The 21,176-nt window shown below is 33.3% G+C and overlaps 2 protein-coding genes across 3 annotated transcripts in view; both read right to left on the reverse strand.

The window, feature by feature from the left end:
- Positions 1 to 2,099, reverse strand: part of LOC128246730 (rap1 GTPase-activating protein 1-like) — a 171,996-nt gene extending 169,897 nt beyond the window's left edge. Inside the window, exon 1 of one of the 2 annotated variants that reach the window (XM_052965112.1) lies at positions 1,428 to 2,099. In XM_052965112.1, the coding sequence (XP_052821072.1) occupies position 1,428 (1 nt within the window). In that variant the 5' untranslated portion in view covers positions 1,429 to 2,099. The remainder of the gene's footprint in view (positions 1 to 1,427) is intronic. The other variant, XM_052965113.1, reaches the window with a different exon arrangement.
- Positions 2,100 to 7,515: 5,416 nt separating this feature from the next.
- Positions 7,516 to 20,940, reverse strand: LOC128246109 (uncharacterized). The gene is made up of 3 exons (XM_052964311.1): positions 20,417 to 20,940; positions 19,541 to 19,706; positions 7,516 to 8,052 (listed from the first exon to the last, which is right to left on the reverse strand). Exons 1-3 carry the CDS (start codon positions 20,938 to 20,940, stop codon positions 7,516 to 7,518), a joined length of 1,227 nt encoding a protein of 408 aa, XP_052820271.1.
- Between the last annotated feature and the right edge of the window lie 236 nt (positions 20,941 to 21,176).

Here is a 21,176-nt window from a genome sequence, read left to right on the forward strand (position 1 = left end):
CTTACAAATGACCGTCCAACAAGTAAATCTTACCAGACCACCGTCCGACAAGTGAATCTTACAAAATCACCGTCCGACGGCAATGTTTTATAAGATCACCATCCGACAAGCAAATCTTTTAATATCACTGTCTGATAAGGAAATGTTCTTCTAGATCAATGTCAGATAAGTTAATCTTATAAGAACACAGTCTGTCAGGTGAAATTACAGAACCACCGTCCGTCAATTAAACAAAAATACAAGATCACCCTCCTACAAAATCAGTCATCGCGTTTATAAATTTCTCGAACATCTTTGTAGTTTAATTAAGGATGTTTAACCCATCATCAGATAATGATTCCAAATGTTTAGGTGTTATATAACTTTCTCTCCAAACAGATGCCATTGGCAAGTCAAGATTTATTTTGTGTATCTAAAGCTGGGTGCAATCTTTATGTTAATCGGTTTCAGATGTGCCAAGATTTCTTTACTATTTTGTTTTCAAATATTTCTCATGAATTGTCTGGCATATACTGCACCTATGATTACATTTTTTTACAGGTACAATTTGACATCCACGTTCTTAGACGTAAGGTATTTGCTATGCAGTTTCAAGACTTTAGCCATATTGTGAATCACTTTCAATTATATTGTTTTTCACATTCAAACTTGACACTAAACACTGAGTAGGTCACACTTTGATCTTGTTGGCATATGATAATGTCATTTGTGGTTTAAAATATGTGTGTTAAGTAGCATTCGTATGTGCTGCACTACACCTTTCACTGTTCCATGAATACATTTAAATTATGTACTTGTGGACTAAGGGATCTTTTTTCAATTCCTTAAGAATTGGCAACTAAAGACGATTTAAGTCTGAAAAAGTCATATATTCGCTGATATGCGATTTAATGAAATCGGTTTTAAACTTTTTGCTTTAAATATTGAAAACGTTTATTGATTGGTCAATATTAATACAAAAATAAATTCAAACCAATCAAATCATTTCAAAGAGTCATCAAGCCAGAACATAGCATGTGGACAGCTTAGTTTTATTAAAATGACTGTTGTTATTGTTTTTCATTTAGCATAATTAAAACTACATATACATTGTGTATACCTTTGAATTCATGTAACAAGAATTACTCTGAAATTATTTGCCGGTCATGACCCTCCGTACTCATGAAATGAATATGTACCAATATCATAGTACTTAATGTCAATAACCGTAAATGGCGTTCTCAACTGAGGACAAACTTTACCTGGAAGCGTTGGTCATTTCTTTTCTAGACAAACCTGCACAAACCATTTTTGTGTAATGGATGGACAGTAAATTACAAGCTCAATTATCAGTCTAACCAATTTAACATATTTATTACAATTATAGTATGATTTAGATATAGTGCTTTAGAAAAATGTGCACAATAAAGGCATCAACAAACACTTACTTTTGTTCGTAAGATATCCACCCACTATTAAAACTATATATATATCCAATCATTGGTTAATTCATATTCAATCACTGATGATATAGATATCCATCCAATCACTGGTTTAATTCATATTTAATCACTGTTAATGTAGATAGCCAATCACTGGTTTATTTCAAATTTTATCACTGTTGTTGTAGATATCCAATATGTTAAAACTGGATATTCAAACATTGATTAAATAAATATCCAATCATTGTTGATATATTTATATCATATCATTGATCTGATGTATATCAAATCGCTAGTATTAACTGTACAAAAGCTGTTTAAATGGATTAACAACCATTGTTGGGTATGATATCCAATCATTGTTGAAATCAGATATCAAACCGCTGTTGAAACAGCTATCCTATAACTACTGAAAATGATTTCCACTTAATGTTGAAAAAAACAACATGTTATCAATGTCGTTATATCCAATTATCAATGACTTGTCCAGCGAGATATCCAGTAAGTATCTTGATATGTCAAATCAATCATTTAAGTTAGTTGATATCGAGCAGATTGGGTAGATATAGTCATGAAAAGTCAGTTACTTGTTTAATATGTGTATCCAATTAGAGTCCAAATAATGTTTCCAAGCCATATCAATTCACTGTTTTAGTAATTATTGTAAAACACTCAAATATATACCAATTGTACCTGCTTTAAAAATAACTAGATTTCAAAACTATTTTAATTGATTGTTTTGTCAATATATCCAGGCTATAACCAATTGCTATCTGTTTTATTGATAACCAATTGCTATCAAATAGTTATCCAGTCATCGTTTTGATTGATAACCAATTGATATCAAATAGTTATTGTATTTATTCTAATTGAATACCAATTACTTTCATTTATATATCCAGTCCCTGTTTTGATTGGTAACTTATCACTGTTTACATGTCCAATTAATACGTTCAACTGAAAAAAACTCATGCACATTTACACACCACAGCACAAAAATCTCATTAAGTACAAGAAAAAAAACATCAGATAAATATTCTACTCGTTTTTTACAGAATATTCATAAGCACCAGAGTTTTCTGCTTAACTAATTCAGAATGGCAAGAAAACATGTAATTATGTCTACGGCCAAATACTGTTGGGGAAATCATTCCGTGGAATCCAGAAGGAAAGAGTGGTGCATTGCTTCGATATTCCGATAAACCTCTGGGATTTTTGTGTTAAGAACCAGGAGCAAAGTATTAATTGCGTTAATTATGTATTTAGATACCTGGCATCTGTATGTAATTGAATTGAGAATATTTTGTTTTTGCATAATCTGAATTGATCTTTAAACTCTATTAAAAATTCACTCTTACTCCAAAAATAAGATTTACCACAATTTACCACAATTAATAAAATATTGTTTTTATATTCCAAACAAGGATGAATACACATGTCAAAAACAATGGTTCTTATGAAGGATATCGAGTTTAATTTGAAAGAAATGAGCATAAAATACAGTTTTTCTACCTTATGAAACTGTAGTAGATCACAGTTAATCTTTTAGTATTCGGCGATCATTTAATAACTGCGCTTTCTGCTTTTAAATTCACAGTTACAATCTTGTTACCAGTAGCAAATATTTTCCATAAATGCACTATTTAGTAAGTAATTTAAGGTTCATCATTCAAAATTTATGTTTGATATACATGTGTATGTATTGATTTTGAATAACAGTGTCACTTTAATAAATTTGTATCCAGTATGTCTAATACTAACAGTCGGACTATTAGAAACTTATACTTGTCATATATTAATCTTTTTATTTTCTCCTTTTTTGTGGCAGTCTATTTATAGAGTATGTTGTTTATGTTTGGCCAAATCATGTATTTGCTGATATTGCATTAAATTCCTTTGATGAGATTTTAATTTCTATTGACTTCAAACGCAACAAGATCGGCGTAAAGGAACAAAATACCAATATTCACTATTTAGCTAGAATCTGCTTACAATATAAACCTTTGATTTTAAAACTTGCTTCATTTTTACTCCAGCTAAGGGGTTCACCACAATCTGATTGTTTTTGCCCTTCTATACAACGTAACATGTTATTTATTTGTTTTAGACCCAGAATACGATGCTTTCTTTATATGTTGTAAATATAATGTTATACGAACGCAATATTTATTTAATTGGTATTCTAATGGTAATGAATTGGAAGATTTTTCTTTTGAACATAAAAAGTTCAGTAACTTGAAATGCCAAATGTGTGTGATAAGATCGCGTAAAATATGTTTAATCGATTAACAGACGATTTCCGAACAAGCACTTCGTAATACAGCTCTTACGATTATATCTGAGATAAATAAATAAACTTAATACTCTAAGCTCACAATGCAGTTGCTCGAATAACAAAATCAGTATTCAATGAAGATGTACAAGAAAGAAAGCAAGATGTATAAGTCAGATTGCAATACGTAAGTTTTGCTTCAATGCTCTTCCATACGTGTGCTTCTGTGTGTCTCAGGAAATTATTGCTAATCATGATATCTTTGGCAATACTTCAGTAAAAGCCTTGCCAAATCTCCCTTTCCTATCGCATATAAAAATATTACTTCACATTCTTGTTAGCGCAATATAATCCAGTGAGATATATTTGAAGGGAGACAATAAATGCAGGCTTTGTCAGGTTGATTTTATTTGAGCTTACCTAGGAAATTATTTCCCTTAGACCATGGTCAGTTCAATCATATACTCGTACATGATCAATAATGTCATTGTTCAGGTGATTTGTGTGCAAAGTCCATGTTAAACATTTTATAAGTTTTGTTGAAGCTATTATTTTGATTTTGTCCTAACTTTGGTATCTAATATGACCGGTATTGTTTGGATTTGTTGTTTTACCTTTGGTAGACTGAATAATTTACTTTCGTGTTTTTTTCCAGTCAAAAATGTCACTCTGCTTATTGATATTTATATCATATATTGCTGTCATGGAAGTTGAGATGATTTAGAGAGCGAAGAGTTCAGTCCCTTAGACTTAGCAATTGATATGAATTCTGATGTAGCAATACTTGTTGTTTTTTTTGCATTGTAAATGTTTTATCTGTTTATCCGTACATATGTAACGGAATGTGATTAAAATGATAGAATATTACAGGAACAGGCATATATCTTGTACTTAGCGTTTTCAATCTTTACCCCCGTTTTTTTAGAACGTGCTTTTTTTCAAGAAATATTGTAACGTATATAGTTTTGAAAACGTTACTGTGGAAATTGTCATGTTTATTGGAACCAAAACGGTACAATACATACACTTAAACGAACTCACATCTTCACTTAATCAAGCCTTTAATTCTGTTTTGTTAAAAGACACAAACATTGAAGCATTACAAACAACACGGTAAAAGAACACGGAATAGATACAATATCATCATGTGGGTTTTCATTGAAGTTAATGGCTAATAATTAGTAATTAGAAATATTTATCGTTTTAAAAATCGTAAAAAGCCCGGATCCCGATTATTAAAATGGCAAGGTACTGTTTAAGTATTATAATTTGCGATTAGAAAAACAAGTTCACAAGTTAGCTCTTCGCATCAAAAGGTCAATGGTTTGAACCGCACATCAGGCGCGTTCTTTTTTTCAATTTAAAGATTGCTGTTTCAAAAAGATTGAAAGTTGGTAAGGTAGCTCAGTTGGTAACACTCATACTTAATAAACCGGATGTCAATGGTTCAAGCAGCACACCAGGAGCATTTTTTCAAGGGTTTAATGTTAAAATACAAAACACAATTTTATTTAAATGAGCTTTTACACAAATTGGTTCAGATCGGAGACAGCATAAACTTTTTGTGGAACATATACACCCATTGTAGGAGATGCAATTGCGTGTGTATTTTGTATCGATATGTGTTTTACAAGAACACCAATTTCCTTACATTCTACCTAAAACGTATGCGTCTTATAACAACAGAAGACATTTGACAACAATTTGTCGTTATCAATTATTTGGGCAGGTTTTCAAAAAATAATTTAGGAAAAAAATTAGGCCACCGCTTACAAGACCAATAGGAAGCTTTGCCCCTGTCGACCATTAATTTTTTTCAATATCTCAAAATCTGACCTACTTATTGATGCACATGTCACGGTGCTGATTTGTATTGGTCATAAAATGACTTCAAAGTGACAAACACGATAATGGGGGTAGTTATCCCTCCTGTGATACATCTTGATTTAGTGTCGTCACGAAACGTATCTGTGACCAGTCGAATGATGAACGATGTGTTAAATGATTCCGAAAAAGTGACAACTTGACCTTTTTTAAATGAAACACGTATCCCAGCTTTATCAAAATACATTCATCAGTGTTTTGTCTCACTCTGAGGGGAGGCAGGGGCATATAGATTCAGGGGTCTTACACAACGGGTGATTCCCCGTAATTTTGACAGGTCCGGTGAGACCGTTACCAAAACTCCACGCATTGTTGCTTCCCTTACAGTACAGTAAGCACTGTCGCCATGCAAATCACATGACCATGGATAGATATCACGTGATACATAGATAAAGATTGTAAATTATCTTTGATTTTGAAAGTTTTTTCGTGTTTCAACCTCCATTTATCTTGAGTAATTAAAATGTTATAAAAGCAATGAAATTTAATATTATTTTTTATTTAACAAAATGGATAGCTAAATTGCAGCTATACTCGCTCATAGTGGCAGAGATCTATTCCTGCTAGTCAGGGGAGATCACTGTGTAGGAGATTGACCACTACCTAGGGGAATAGGGAATATACTTTTTCCTTTTATTCAAAATGATTACCGCAGTCGGAACACCTCGGCAATTTTCCATCGAACCCATCCTCCCATTTCATTTCTTGCTGTAGTGGTATAATTTTGTCGATTTTGTCTTTGATGTTTTTGTGATACATCATACATTTTCGGTCGCCTAGGTATTTTAGTGAGTTTCACTGTCTTCATAAGTTTATACGCGATACAATATGCAAATACTTCGAAAGCACTGATCGTAGATAATGAAACAGCATATCAACAGCAATCTGATGTTTAATTTCATTGATCAAATCTGATTGTCCTTGTGCGCAGTGATAAGCACACAAGCTACTCACCAAGTTATCCTGGGTTAAATTACAGACCGAGTGATTTGTGGTAACCAACCCGAACAAGTGGCTTTTCCCCCGGATACTCAGGTTTCCCCCACAACACTAGAACACACTCATGCGCAAGATTGTGCCAACGAAAGTGAATTTTTGTGCCTTCCTTTTTTTTTTTTTGGAATCACTACGAGGTGATCCTTTTATTTATAAAAACATATACAAATCATAAACATGACAAATAATGAACAAGAAAATTATGATATACAACTATTTCATCTTAAAACATTGAATATTTATTTGATAAATATAACTTATATTTTTTAAACAGAATGATCTAAGTTGCTTTTAAATTTCATAATGAACCTATTGAGAATAAATGACTTAGAATAAGTAAACATAACGTTATTCTAAATCAAACAATATGAACAGATATCATAGATATATATATCAAATATCCTTTTTTAATTAATGCTTTAGTTTAATATCGACAAGTTGAAACTCGACAGCTATTTAAATGCACGGATTTCAAATTGATGTAGAATTTATCGTTATAAATTAACAGTGCAGTCACTATTGCTTACAATTATATTTTAGAGATACGTATTTCAAAACTTTCTATAGTAAAAACGGTCACTTATAATAACGATAACTGTGATTTATCGACAAATACACTTCTTTGTACTAGAATCAGAAATTCACGCGTGCTAACGCCCTTATTACCAATTCCCCTTGTCTAATAATGCGAGCATACCTGCGAGTGGAAGGGAGTGCGTATTGACATAATTTTCTTAAGAGGTTTGTACATATGTACAACTCGGGAAGTTTTCAGTATACAAGATAGCATTTCTGAAAGTATGTTCACAAAATAAGAAACATGGAAAAACCAAAATTATATATGAATGTCAATCATTATGCATTACAAAATATGTACATTTATATTTAGTAAATTTAATTCAATAGTAAAAGTGTGTTTGGATACTGTTTCTAATTATATAACTACATCAGACATCTGTCGCTTTTGCGTTTTTTTATCATTTCCAAAATTGCTTCCTTTTCGCATTTCGGAAAAATATGTTGTTTCTTTGCTCTTGTGACGGTTAATTCCTGAAGGTCATCGATCTTTTCGTTCTTCATCTGTTGTGGCTTAGACTTGAGCTGCCTACTTTTATCTTTAAACACCAGGAGATACACTACCAAGTTGAAGACACCCCCGAGGTTGGTGAATACGACCCCGAAGTAGTTCAAAATCTCCGGTATTTCCAATGGACTGTCCACAAAAAGTGACCAAGCTCCAAAGAGACCAAAACACCACCATTGAACTACGAACGCAAAGACGAACGTTAGCATTCTCTTAGCAGCTTTAATGTGGCGCCCAACAGCGTTCGCATTTGTGCCGAGTCTGTGTTTACTGATCATTGCATCGCTGCGAATCCTGATGAAGGTAAATATGTGGAGCACGATGTTGGTAACCAGAATCACTGGCACTGGGATGGTAGTGAGGACCATATTTGCCATGTGGCCCTTGAAAGGCATCTGGAAGTATATGTTATAATTATTACTCTAGCATGTAACACAGTTGGGTACCATTCATGTCAAATAACATTTCGTTACATTAGTGCAATAACTGCATATATGTATACTTAGACATTAGTTGCACTGTTTGATCTTATATATATACACACACATGAAATTAAAAATTATGTATTAAAATTATATATCAATTCATAGCTGAGAGTTATCATAATTCAAAGAATGAAAAGAGTAAAACTAAAACTAAAAGTAGTTTGAGTATTTGACTTACGCAACTCCCATCGGCCCAAACTGCTCATACGAGGCTGCAACCGATGCCCCAATGATGGGGACACCAAGATAAGCAAACTGCTGTCGTACTTGCGAAATTTTCTTGTTCAGGAACATCATGACGAAGACGTTTATTGCAACGACTATAATCATATATTCATCGATATGCTATTTTTATTTAAGTCTGTATATCTCAATCTTCATTTACATTGTGTATGCATATCAATTTAGAAAAATAGATAGTATTCAAGGGTCATTTCACATGGCATATGACGTAAGTCTGAAATGCCGGTCATTACAAACCGTAATCGTTACTTAGTAAATATTATGTACCAATATCATACTCCATGTCAGTTACCTCAAGGATGAACAGTTAACTGCAAGAGCAACTATCAAACCAACCGGTTTAACTATTTATTACAATTATTACACGATTTAGTAATAGTGTTTAAGACCCTATTCCCTACTTAATGCAACCGTCGGGGTGCCTGGGATGTTATTTGACCGCCGATTTCTAACGTAGCAAAGTGTCCCCGAAACGCTACTGTTCATACTTTTCAACCGGCTCCGACATAGCTTGTAATGGGAAGTTAATGTCGAAGATATCTCCGAACCACAGATACCAGGGGGTCGGGACCGGTCTTGCAGCGTGAATAATCAAAGCATAGCCAACCACTTACTTTTGTTTATCAGATATTCACTCACTTTTGAAATAATTTAAATCCACTCATTGGTTAATTCATATTTAATCATTGATGATGTAGTTATCAACTCATTGGTTAATTCATATTTAATCATTGAAGATGAAGATATCCACTCATTGGTTAATTCATATTTAATCACTGATGATGTATATATCCACTCATTGGTTAATTTATACTCAATCACTGATGATGCAGATATCCAATCTTACGTTAATTCATATTCAATCACTGATTATGTATATATCCAATGATTGGTTAATTCATATTCATCACTGATGATGTAGATATCCAATGATTGGTTAATTCTTATTCAATCACTGATGATGTAGATATCCAACCATTGGTTAATTCATACTCAATCACTGATAATGTAGATATCCAATGATTGGTCAATTCTTATTCAATCACTGATGATGTAGATATCCAACATTGATTGATTCTTATTCAATCACTGATGAAGTAGATATCCAATCATTGGTTAATTCTTATTCAATCACTGATGCTGTAGATATCCAATCATTGGTGAATTCATATTCAATCACTGATGAAGTAAATATCCAATCATTGATGAATTCTTATTCAATCACTGATGATGTAGATATCCAATCATTGGTGAATTCATATTCAATCACTGATGAAGTAGATATCCAACCATTGGTTAATTCTTATTCAATCACTGATGATGTAGATATCCAATCATTTGTTAATTCTTATTCAATCCCTCATGAAGTAGATATCCAACCATTGGTTAATTCATATTCAATCACTGATTATGTATATATCCAATAAACCACTGTTAAAAAACAGTGTATTCAAACTGCTCATATATTAACTGTGCAATTGTTGTTTCACAACCACTGTTGAAAATGATATCCAATCACTTTTTTTAAATACTATAAATAATCGTTGTTAGAATAAGATATCCAATTACTGTTGAAATAAGATATCCAGTCGCTGTTTAACTACCAAAATGGATATCCAATCAATGTTGAAATACATATCCAATAAATGTCGTCATATCCAATCATCAATGACTGTCTAAAGATATAGTTAGATAGTATCTGGATAAAATCAATCATTTAAAGTGACAATCTTATTCAAAATCAACACATACACATGTATAACAAACATTAACTTTGACTGATAGAAATTTCACTACTTACTAAATATTGCATATATGTAAAACATTAATTACTGCTAACAAGATTGTAATCGTGTTTTTTAAAGCTGAAAACCCAAACATATATAAATGATTTGTGAATGCTAAAAGATTAATTGATGTTTACTATAGTCTCATTAAACTCGGTATCATTCATAAGAACCATTGTTTTTGACATCTTTTTTGGAATATTAAAACAATATTATTAATTGTGGTAAATCTTATTTGGGAGTAAATGTGCATCTTTAAAATACATGTAATAGATAAGGGCCTACTAATCTAGCAGATACACACTACCTTTTTTATTTGCTATATACATATGTCAAATTAGAGTGCAACTTTTGTTTCCAAACCATATCGAATCACTGTTTTAGTTATTATTCGATATCACTAAAAACAACAAATAAATACCAATTTTACATGTTTTAAAGAATAACTAGATTTAAAATAATTTTAATTGATTGTTTATTCAATATATCCAGTCGATAACCATTGATATCAAATAGTTATCCAGGCACTGATTTTATTAATAACCAATCAATATCAAATAAAGTCCACTTATTGTTCTGATTGATAACCAAATGCTAGCAAATAGATATCCAGATATCAATACATCTGTCACTATCTCTAACTGCAACTATGAATATTTCCTTTAGACACCTTGCTTAAAGAGTCATTGTGATTTGTCCTTCCCTTGATTTGTTGCGAGTCATCACACTCAATGGTAATTAATCCCATGTGTCCTCATGAAAGTCAAAGCATTTATGAAGACCCGTTTACGATATTTAATAGTCAAAAATGACAGTTGTCTTTTTGTTAGATCTCATTTACTTGGCTCTTTGAGTATCATGAGTTAATGTTAAGACCAATTTTAATCCGCTTTAGTACCTTTCAATTAATCGCTAAATTGGGATCTTAAGAGTTGCGCACCTAACCGAAAATAACGTAGGTAGAGGGTAAAAACTTCCCGTCGCTGGAATGTATCGATTTCAAAATCCTTAGACATGAAGATCGTATTGAGGGAGAAGTAATTCTTTTTTTTTCTTGTAAAACATATGATAATGGCGCACTTGTTTTATTCCACCTTATTTATTGGGATTCTAAAACTACGAAAAGAATTGAAAGCAAAAATAGCATATTGAAGCTTCTTTAAGGTAATCTACAGACGTTTTGTTATATCATTTGTAATAATTAGAAACTCAAAATAAGAAAAAAGTGCCATATTAAGCATTATTAACTTCAGTTCCATAAGGCGGAGATACAGATGTTAACATAGTAAAAAACGCAAATAATCAAATGAAACATGTACCTTGATAAGTTAATTTACTAATTCCATGCACTAATACATAATCTACCATTTGACACGCCTGAAATGTGAGATTGAAACCATAACATTTTAAGTGTGCACATACAATTTTACTAATTGTCTGGACAAGACATTATTGGGCCCTTGAATAACCTTTGTTTGCTAGAGTTCCGATCATATCTTATTAATGCTACCGAAGAGTGACACTACAAATCAGCTGGTCGAAGATATGAAAGTTCTTAAATTTATTTATTGCTCTTTCCACATTACTTATTTTAGCTACAATACTTCGGGTCCCTTTCGCTTCAATGTTAGTCATTTGACATGTATTTAATCATAGAATGTTGTATGGGTTTTATGAACATATTTTGCTTGACTACAAACAGAAGACAAACAATGAAAAAAAAAACACATCTTATATTAAGATATGGGTAAACTTTCATTTTATAACATTAAAATATGGTGTGAAAACATATACTCGCGACTGGGCTTGATCAATGTTCAATACTTAACGATCAATCAAGTTGCGAAAATATGTGACAAAACCGAATATTTGCTTCGTGGCTATTTCGGTAAATCAATACAAGAAACGTTTCTTACATAAAATATAAATATATTGCAATAGACATCAATCTTTACTTTACCTTATATCGCATTCCACCGCTGAAAACTGATCATCTCGTATAAATAGCCCTCTGCTACCGACTACCCTCTCATGTCGTCATCAAAGGGCAGTCCTATATTTCAAACACGGTATAATTGAATGGGTGTGTACATGTAACGTAATTAACTTTCTAGTCTATGTGAGGAACAAGCTGGATTAAGGAAAGAGTACAGAACTGATTATATCTTCTCACTAAAATGATTTTTACCTTGCTAAAAATAAAAAAAAATGTATTGTGTATTTAAAGATTATAAAAAGGCGTTGGACTCTGTTAATCGTCTAGCTCTTTAGAGGAAATAAGTGAATACAAATATCAATGGAAAATGTCTAAGAATTATATATATTAATATGTACTGTATTTCAAAATCGTGTGTTAAAGTGGATAATACTTCATCTAATTTCTTTACAAGTAATGTTAAGTGTACGTTAAGTGAAAACATGTAACCAATACTTTTTCCTGTTTCTTAATGATTTAAAACAATTTATTTGTAGTAAATTTAAAGGATTTTCCACTTCGTCAATGGCTATGCTGGACAGTTGTTAAAGCATAATGCCAGTCTGATCTACAGAATGCTTTTGATGCTATGAATGAATACTGCGTGTTGTGGGGTCTGTGTGTTAATGCATCCTAATTCAAAGTTATAATACTTAGCAATTCGAAAGCGATTGCATCACAGATTAAGTCTAGAGTTTCATGCTATAAGGGTAAGATTTTGAATGCCAAAGTTGACAAAATAAGTAATTTATTGTATGATACGGCTTTTAATCTACATAATGCTGGCTCTTTTTAATTTCCTTGGATTGATTATGTTAAATCCTCACTTGATTATGTTGGTATATTAGAATACTTTACGTCTCAAAATGCTGTCAGTATACTTCATTTAAGATCATTGTTAAAGTTCAGAACGTTTGATTTTTTAAGCTGGAACAAAACCATTCTAAATTCTAAAGTGTTTAGTATGTGGTGTATAAATTGTATAAAACACAAAATATATTTTAGGACTATCTTAACATTATACCTTTAATTTTAGCTTTAATTCTATGTTAATTTAACTTTGAATGAAGAATTACCAATAGAAAAAGGACGATTTTTTTATTATAAAGATTAAATCAACGTACATGTATTTGTAGTTTACATAGTTATAGCTCGTTGGGTGATGAATATCATTATTTAATGGAATGTAATTACTTTTACATGAAAGAAAAAAAAATAACAATTTCTATGTTAAGCACCCAAATATTTACAAATATCAAATATTGTTGAACTTTAAGGATAGAACTATAGAGGTAACCTTTTTTGTAAATTATTTTGGCCAAATTTAATTAATTATATTCTCCGTAACACAAGCTAATAATAACACCAAATTCTTTAAAAATACTTTTCACTTTTTTCATGATTCACTTATGTATAATATGTTAAACTGTAGTTAAAATGTTTTGTTTACAAAAGATTATTCGTTCCATGTACAAATCACATGCATATGCTATTCCTGTGTTATGAAATAACTTGAATCTCTAAGCAGTGATCTCCGTAGTCGAGCAGAGCAGATCTCTTCCACAAAATGAATTTTATATATTTATTTTTTTATTGATTAACTTATCATCATAATATTTTGTTAAAAACCTTAAATTGAATAAAAAAGAAGGAAATATTTCGGGGAAAAATCTATGTTTCGATTGTAGTTAGGCTATTTATTTTAGCCTCTCGTGATATGTGCTTGAAAGAGTTGCATCCCTTGTAAACACACTTATTATGTACGACAAACATAAGAACTGTGCTGAATAGATATAAGTTCCGAATATTAATCCCATTAAAACTTCGTTTTTTTTAAATGACATGTTTTGTCTTATTTACAAACTCAATTTCGATGCACTGACTACCTGACCAGAAACATGAATAAATAAACACTTTGAAAGATGTATATACACATACATATTCAATTATCTTGGCGTTCAATCAAATTACAATGGCATTTGTTTTCAAAAACAAAGAAGTCTCGTGTGGATCAGGCTAGGATGGCAATGTTTTCTGTAGTAAGTAAAGTTCAGATTGAATTTATATCACATAAATAATGAATGTACAGGTTAAGAATGTCAAGTCATATGTTGAGCATCGAAACAGGTAGATGGCAATTTTAAGCCAGTCGCAACACCCTATAATGAAAGAAGGAAAATGCATATTTTGTAACACTCTTGAAAACGAATATCACTTTTTACTTGAATGTCCATTGTATGCTGAACTTCGAAAAATGTACATCCAACCATATTACTTTAAAAGACGAAATATGTTTAAGTTTATTGAGTTGAGGACATCTCAAAAAGCTGTTGTTAATAGGAATTTGGCGATGTATGTGTATAAAGCGTTTGAATTACGAAAATTTTTCATATGTATTAGGAGTAGAAAACATATCGTATTTTCGCTGTTAATACATCATGTCTTACGACCTATGACTTAGTTGTTTAATAATGTACCCTTTATAATGTGTATACTCATGGACATATTGTCTAATGTATTATGAAATAAACTACAATTCATCAATAATCATAACACATAACGGAATAAAAAAAAATATGATGTAGCCAATACAAATCATGGAAAATAAATGCCATGTCCTTCACTAAACATAGTAGACAGACTGCTGATTCTATTTTTTTGGCAATTTAGAATGAATTATGACAATGATAAAGAAGTTGTTTTTATAAGTACAGAAAAACATATTAAAACAACTAATTGATTTCACAAATACAAACAAAATAAACAAACATTGAAATTAGGGTATGTTAACACAGTGATGGACATATATTACATATGCGGTAAAAATAAGCCATTGGCCTGCTGAGAAAATGTAGGTGTAACAGTACAGTCTTTTACACAGTTACTCGAATATGGTCGCTGAGCATAAATGATCGGAAACGTGACATCATTTAGCAATTTTTCAAATGCTTTTCAACAACTATCCTACTGTTTTGCTGTGAATGATAAACTTAAAATTTTGCAAAAGTCATTGCCTATTTGTATCGTTTGAACGAAAACATATCAAAATATGTTCTGCCATGAATACTTTACATCAGAACATACTTAGTTAAATAAATTCAGTTTTAAATTTACTAAGAACTTGAGCCAGAGTCCAGAAATTTTTTAGTTGCTTACGATATATTAGACTAAACTTCAATGTACATGATACCACCTTCCTTCTTTTGCTCCCTTTTTTCATTCCCTTTTCCATTTATGTATACCCATGACCCTTATTCCCCCCCCCTCTTTTATCCTTCTCTATCCCCCTCTTCCCCGTCCCTTCTTCCATGGTCATTAGTCTGGTCCAGTATACATTAAGTGAAGTTTCTTTGATAAGAAATTTGTTTTAATAATAAGCGCAGAATAAAAAGTTATACCAAATTTATTGTTTCCAAATAAATCCACAGAAGTCTTAGTCTAAACGTTGAAATAAGGATTTGTTTTAAAAACATACTAATATGTTTTATATGTGATTTATTTAAGGTGAAAAGACATAAATCTACGCAAACTGTCTAGCCTAAAAGGTGCGCACGATCAGACTGACGAACGGATGCCTGTTATCTATATGGTCATCTAATGTATGCATTAATCTAGAAGTCTGCAAAATTTCCTCTATCTATCTATCCTTGGGTTTTTAATAAATTTCTCTACGCTTATTTGAAAAACCGGCATCATGACCATCTCAAGTATAACAATATGCCGTCTCCCGGGGTTCATTTCGCTCGTTCGTAAATATAAAGATACACTGCCAAAAATGTTATTTCACATACCATATGTATCATTATACTCATATTTATTATTTATGCTGAACCCATACAATAAACATACTTAAATGTACCTACATATTCACTTAGTCTTTACATTGAAGCATAACAGGCGACAGATACGTTAGCAACACGGACTTCAAAATCTATCATAATGCCGTTTACCAACGCAGGTAAGTTGCTAATTATAATGCCTTCATTTCAATCCCGATTATTTCAAGTGCAAATTGTTGAAGTATAATAGTGTTCTCTTGGTACGCATAACAAGTGTGGTCCATGCTAAGCAATACATTTCTAGCCCATGGTAAACATTGTAATGGTGACCAATCGTACGCATAACACTTGTGGCCAATGCTACGCAATATATTTATAGCCCATGGTACGCATTGTAATGGTGACCAATCGTACGCATAACAATGGTGGCCCATGATACGCAATACATTTCTAGCCCATGGTAAGCATTGCAATGGTGACCAATCGTACGCATAACAATGGTGGCCCATGATACGCAATATATTTCTAGCCCATGGTAAGCATTGCAATGGTGACCAATCTTACGCATAACAATGGTGGCCCATGATACGCAATACATTTCTAGCCCATGGTAAGCATTGCAATGGTGACCAATCGTACGCATAACAATGGTGGCCCATGATACGCAATACATTTCTAGCCCATGGTAAGCATTGCAATGGTGACCTATTGTACGCATAACAATGATGGCCCATGCTACGCAATACATTTCTAGCCCATGGTAAACATTGTAATGGTGAACAATCGTACGCATTGCAATGGTGGCCTATGCTACGCAACACATTTCTAGCCCATGGTAAGCATTGCAATGGTGACCAATCTTACGCATTGCAATGGTGACCCATGCTACGCAACACATTTCTAGCCCATGGTAAGCATTGCAATAGTGACCAATCGTACGCATTGCAATGGTGACCCATGCTACGCAATACATTTGTAGCCCATGGTAAGCATTGCAATGGTGACCAAGTGTGCGCATAACAATGGTGGCCCATGCTACGCAATACATTTCTAGCCCATGGTAAGCATTGCAATGGTGACCAATCTTACGCATTGCAATGGTGACCCATGCTACGCAACACATTTCTAGCCCATGGTAAGCATTGCAATAGTGACCAATCGTACGCATTGCAATGGTGACCCATGCTACGCAATACATTTGTAGCCCATGGTAAGCATTGTAATGGTGACCAATCGTACGCATTACAATGGTGGCCCATGGTACGTATCAGAATAATGTCGCATGGTACGCATGAAGAATTGGCCCGTGTTATACATTTCAATGGCGGTACGCATCAGAATTGTGACCCATGGTCCGCATTACAATGTTGGCCCAAGATACGCACCGCAATAGTGTCCCAAGTACAAATAACAAATTTGTCCCATGAAATGCATTTCAATTGTGACCTGCGGTTTGCATCATGATTGAGACCCATGATCCGCATAACAATGTTGTCCAAAGATTCGCATCGCTATAGTGTCCCACATTACACATATTACAAATTTGTCCCATTCTATGCATTTCAATTGTGACCCGCGGTACGCATCATGATTAAGACCCATGGTCCGCATTAATATGTTGCCAAAGGGCGCATCGCAATTGTGTCGCACGAAAAGCATTATAATGTTGGCCCGTGTTATACATTTCAATGGTACGCATCGAAATTGTGACCCAAGGTCTGCATTACAATGTTGGCCAAAGCTACGCATCACATAAGTGTCGCTTGGAGCGCATTACAATTGTGGCCCGTGTTACGCATTTCAATGGTGACCCGTGACACGCATCATAAGTGTTACCCATGGTAAGCATTATAATATTGGCCCAAGGTACGCATTCCAATATTGGCATGTGGTTCACATTACAATAGTTGTTGCCCGAGTTACGCATTTCTGAAAACTGAGAAAAGCTTTTTTTTTCAAATCTGCAGATGATGAATTTCAGTCCATTTTATTTACAAACTATTGATGTAGTTAAACATCAACCTTTTGAATGGTAATAAATTAAGAAGAGTGCGCAACCTAAAATGAAAATTATTCTGATGTAATGGTTATATATATATATAGTGAAACAGAAACAGAATAAGAACATTATTTTAAACTTATTCATTTTACAACGAATGTGAAATAAGTTCTATCAGCATTTTATAAACACTCTTATTGGTACAATTTTACACGAGGATGTTGTCCTGTGTTGTTTTGGAAATCCGAGGACCCGGAGTAAACCCACTTGTCCGGCTTGGTGACCACTTACCAAACTCACATGCGCCCACGGTTGTAACCGAAACCGGGACGCCTGGTGAGAAATGAATGCGCTATCCACTGCGCTAACCGAAACAAATATATGACTGTGTTTGCCTGGCTGCCGTTACATAAAGTAGTATTGTTTATAAGGTAAATATATTTCTAGCATGACATGTTTATGGAACGTAGTAAGTGTTTGTGATATTCAAATGACCAATAGACATTGTCGGACGCATAGGCATGCTTTTATATTTTGGTAGATGAGGTTTACAGCCTTTATTGGCAGCTCTATACTTGATTTAGTATGCAATAACTTCTAAAAGGCTGATTGAAACTATTCATACAGCTCAATGTTGTTTTATGAACTGTACAAATGCTATCCACAGCAGTCTAATATATAACTTCATTGACAATATCCACTTTTGCTTGACTGCTTGCTTAGCGCATAGCTTAGAAAGCTAATTTCTTCATAATTCTATAATACTATAACGAACAAGCACTTGACTTAACTTTACTTTTTATAACAATCATCTTACTGTCACTAAATAATACCACGAACCATGCAAGGACAAAAACAACACGCTGAAGTACAATAGACACTGATAGCGTAAACATGAGATATTGTTATAAAAAAATGTTTGGGCCACTAGTTTTTTTGCACTGGTCTAAAACATCAATATAACCGTTAAACCTTTTGGTTCACAGTAAAATGACTTGAATTAAAATATAACTGTCGACGAGTATATTTGCTCATTTCATCTTCAACTCGAATACTACAAGAGAACATTCTGAGAACATGTTGACAAAATAAGACAATATAGTAGAGAAAACATTTGTTTTCTATGCCTTATTTCCCACAACAAATCATTGAAATTCAAATTCAGTCAACACAATTGAAAGGTACAACAGAATGGGTTTACTGGAATACTGGATGAATACTGGAAACAGTAATTAATTATATTGCAACATCAAACTTGTGTCGCCTTTTCGTCTTCAATCATTGCCAAAAATGATTCCCTTTCGCATTTCCGGTATTGTTTCCTAGCTAATACCACTGCTGCTTGCTGAAGGTGATCATTTATTTTGTTCTCGAATAGTTCTTGCTTAGACTTCAATATCTGACTACTTCTAAACATAAGGAGATAAACTACCAAGTTGAGAATACCCGCAAGGTTGGTAAATACGACCCCGATGTAGTTAAAAATAACCGGTATTTCCAATGGACTGTCCACAAACAATGACCAAACACCGAAAAGTCCAAAACACCAACATTGAATTACGAATGCCAGAACAAACATTGACATCCCCTTTGCGGCTTTAATGTGTCTTCTAACAGCTTTCGTATTTGAGCCGATGACTTGCTTGCGGTTTATTGCATCGCTGCGAATCCTGATGAAGTTAAGTATGTAGAGCACGATGTTGATAACCAGGATCACTGGTACTGGGATTGTAGTGAGGACCATATTTGCTACGTGGCCATTGATAGCGTCGTAATAGCATCTGAAAATATATGTTCCAACTGTAAATTAAGCATGTAACATAGTTGTGTACCATGCATTTCAAATTTCATTTAATGTTGCTTGTGTATTAATAATTTGCACGCTTGATTGGCATTTGTTTTACAGATTGTATGCTAAGAAATTACTTACACATTTTGCTAATACAAAATATATGACTATATATATATACAAGATTATTTAATATCTATAACAATTATATTTATTTACACCTTAGCTTCCATTCCTTAAATGAACTGCATTTTGCCTTTAGGTTATTTGCGAATATTTACCGATTAACCAAGATTATCGGATGTGTTCGGATCGCGAATCATCGCATAACAATAAACATGCAAATTGAAACATATTTTTCTTGTTATTCTTTGTATTGTATCAGCAGGCCCCAAACTAAAATCAACACAATAAAAATGTTAATTTAATTTGTTTTCAGTAGTGATTCCGAAGATTTCAGATTTTTTTATAACTATTCTCGAATGAAATGAACTGTTGGTGTAAAAAGAAGTAATTTTGCGTGATATATGTCATTAACCGGATATTAACGCAGTTGGGTTTGTTTAAGTACGGAGTTCGGACTCCACATACTTTAACCAGCCCATTTGCAATCATACCCCGATAATGACATCAATCTCGCAATTCAAAAAGTATGCAAACGATAACGGTGAAATTTAAAAGTGACTTGTGCATTTGACTTACGAAACTCCCATCGGCCCGAACTGCTCATACGTGGCTGCAACAGTTGCCCCAGTGAAGGGGACCACAAACGCCCAGATCAGCAACCTGCTGTCATACTTGCCGAAGGAAAATTTCTTATTCAGGAACATCATGACGAAGACGTTGACAGCCACGACATTCACGATGAGAATCTGGGCAACAACAAAGAGAGTCATGATAAATCCGTAAAATGCACACAGCTCTTTGGGTCTCACGTGATCCAAAGAGAACAGAATCTGTAGATGGTCAATCAAATGAGAGGCACAGAACATCCCATCGCAAGTTGAAATGTAGACGACAAGCCTCTCTCCTTTAGACCACTTAGTAAAAAACTCACCAGCATTGCGACGCTTGAAGAACAGAACAATGGTGGCAACTGCACAGCTGAGACTCGCGAGTAAGCATACAATTGCGGGTATGTGTATATAGTAAAACATTTCATTAGCCAACCAGTAAACTGGAAGATCAAATAATTCTGGCTTTGTCGTGCTATTTGGCACCATCATCTCTAAGTGCTGCAATAAAACTAAAGCTATACAAACGGAACGTTCAATTGCGGCCACCTGAATAAATGAGCTATTTGGAACTGCTTTTACACTACGGGAAGTTTTTGTGATGTATCTACATGTGAAATGTACTATTAGAAATTATAAAAGTATAAACAGCTGTTATTGAGTGGCAGAATGCGACCTGACTTTATAACAAAACATTCAATTGTGGTTTTGTCGTTTTCTTAATTACA

The sequence above is a fragment of the Mya arenaria genome, chromosome 9 (assembly GCF_026914265.1).
Source record: "Mya arenaria isolate MELC-2E11 chromosome 9, ASM2691426v1".
Lineage (NCBI taxonomy): Eukaryota > Metazoa > Mollusca > Bivalvia > Myida > Myidae > Mya > Mya arenaria.

Excerpts from the sequence above, each read along its gene's own strand:
- LOC128246109 (XM_052964311.1), bottom strand. The coding sequence starts at position 20,940 with ATGATGGTGCCAAATAGCACGACAAAGCCAGAATTATTTGATCTTCCA. Across the intron at positions 19,707-20,416 it reads TTCGGGCCGATGGGAGTTTC|ATGCTATTACGACGCTATCA; the intron begins GTAAGTCAAATG and ends ATATATTTTCAG. Across the intron at positions 8,053-19,540 it reads TCGGCTCAAATACGAAAGCT|ATGCCTTTCAAGGGCCACAT; the intron begins GTTAGAAGACAC and ends ATATACTTCCAG.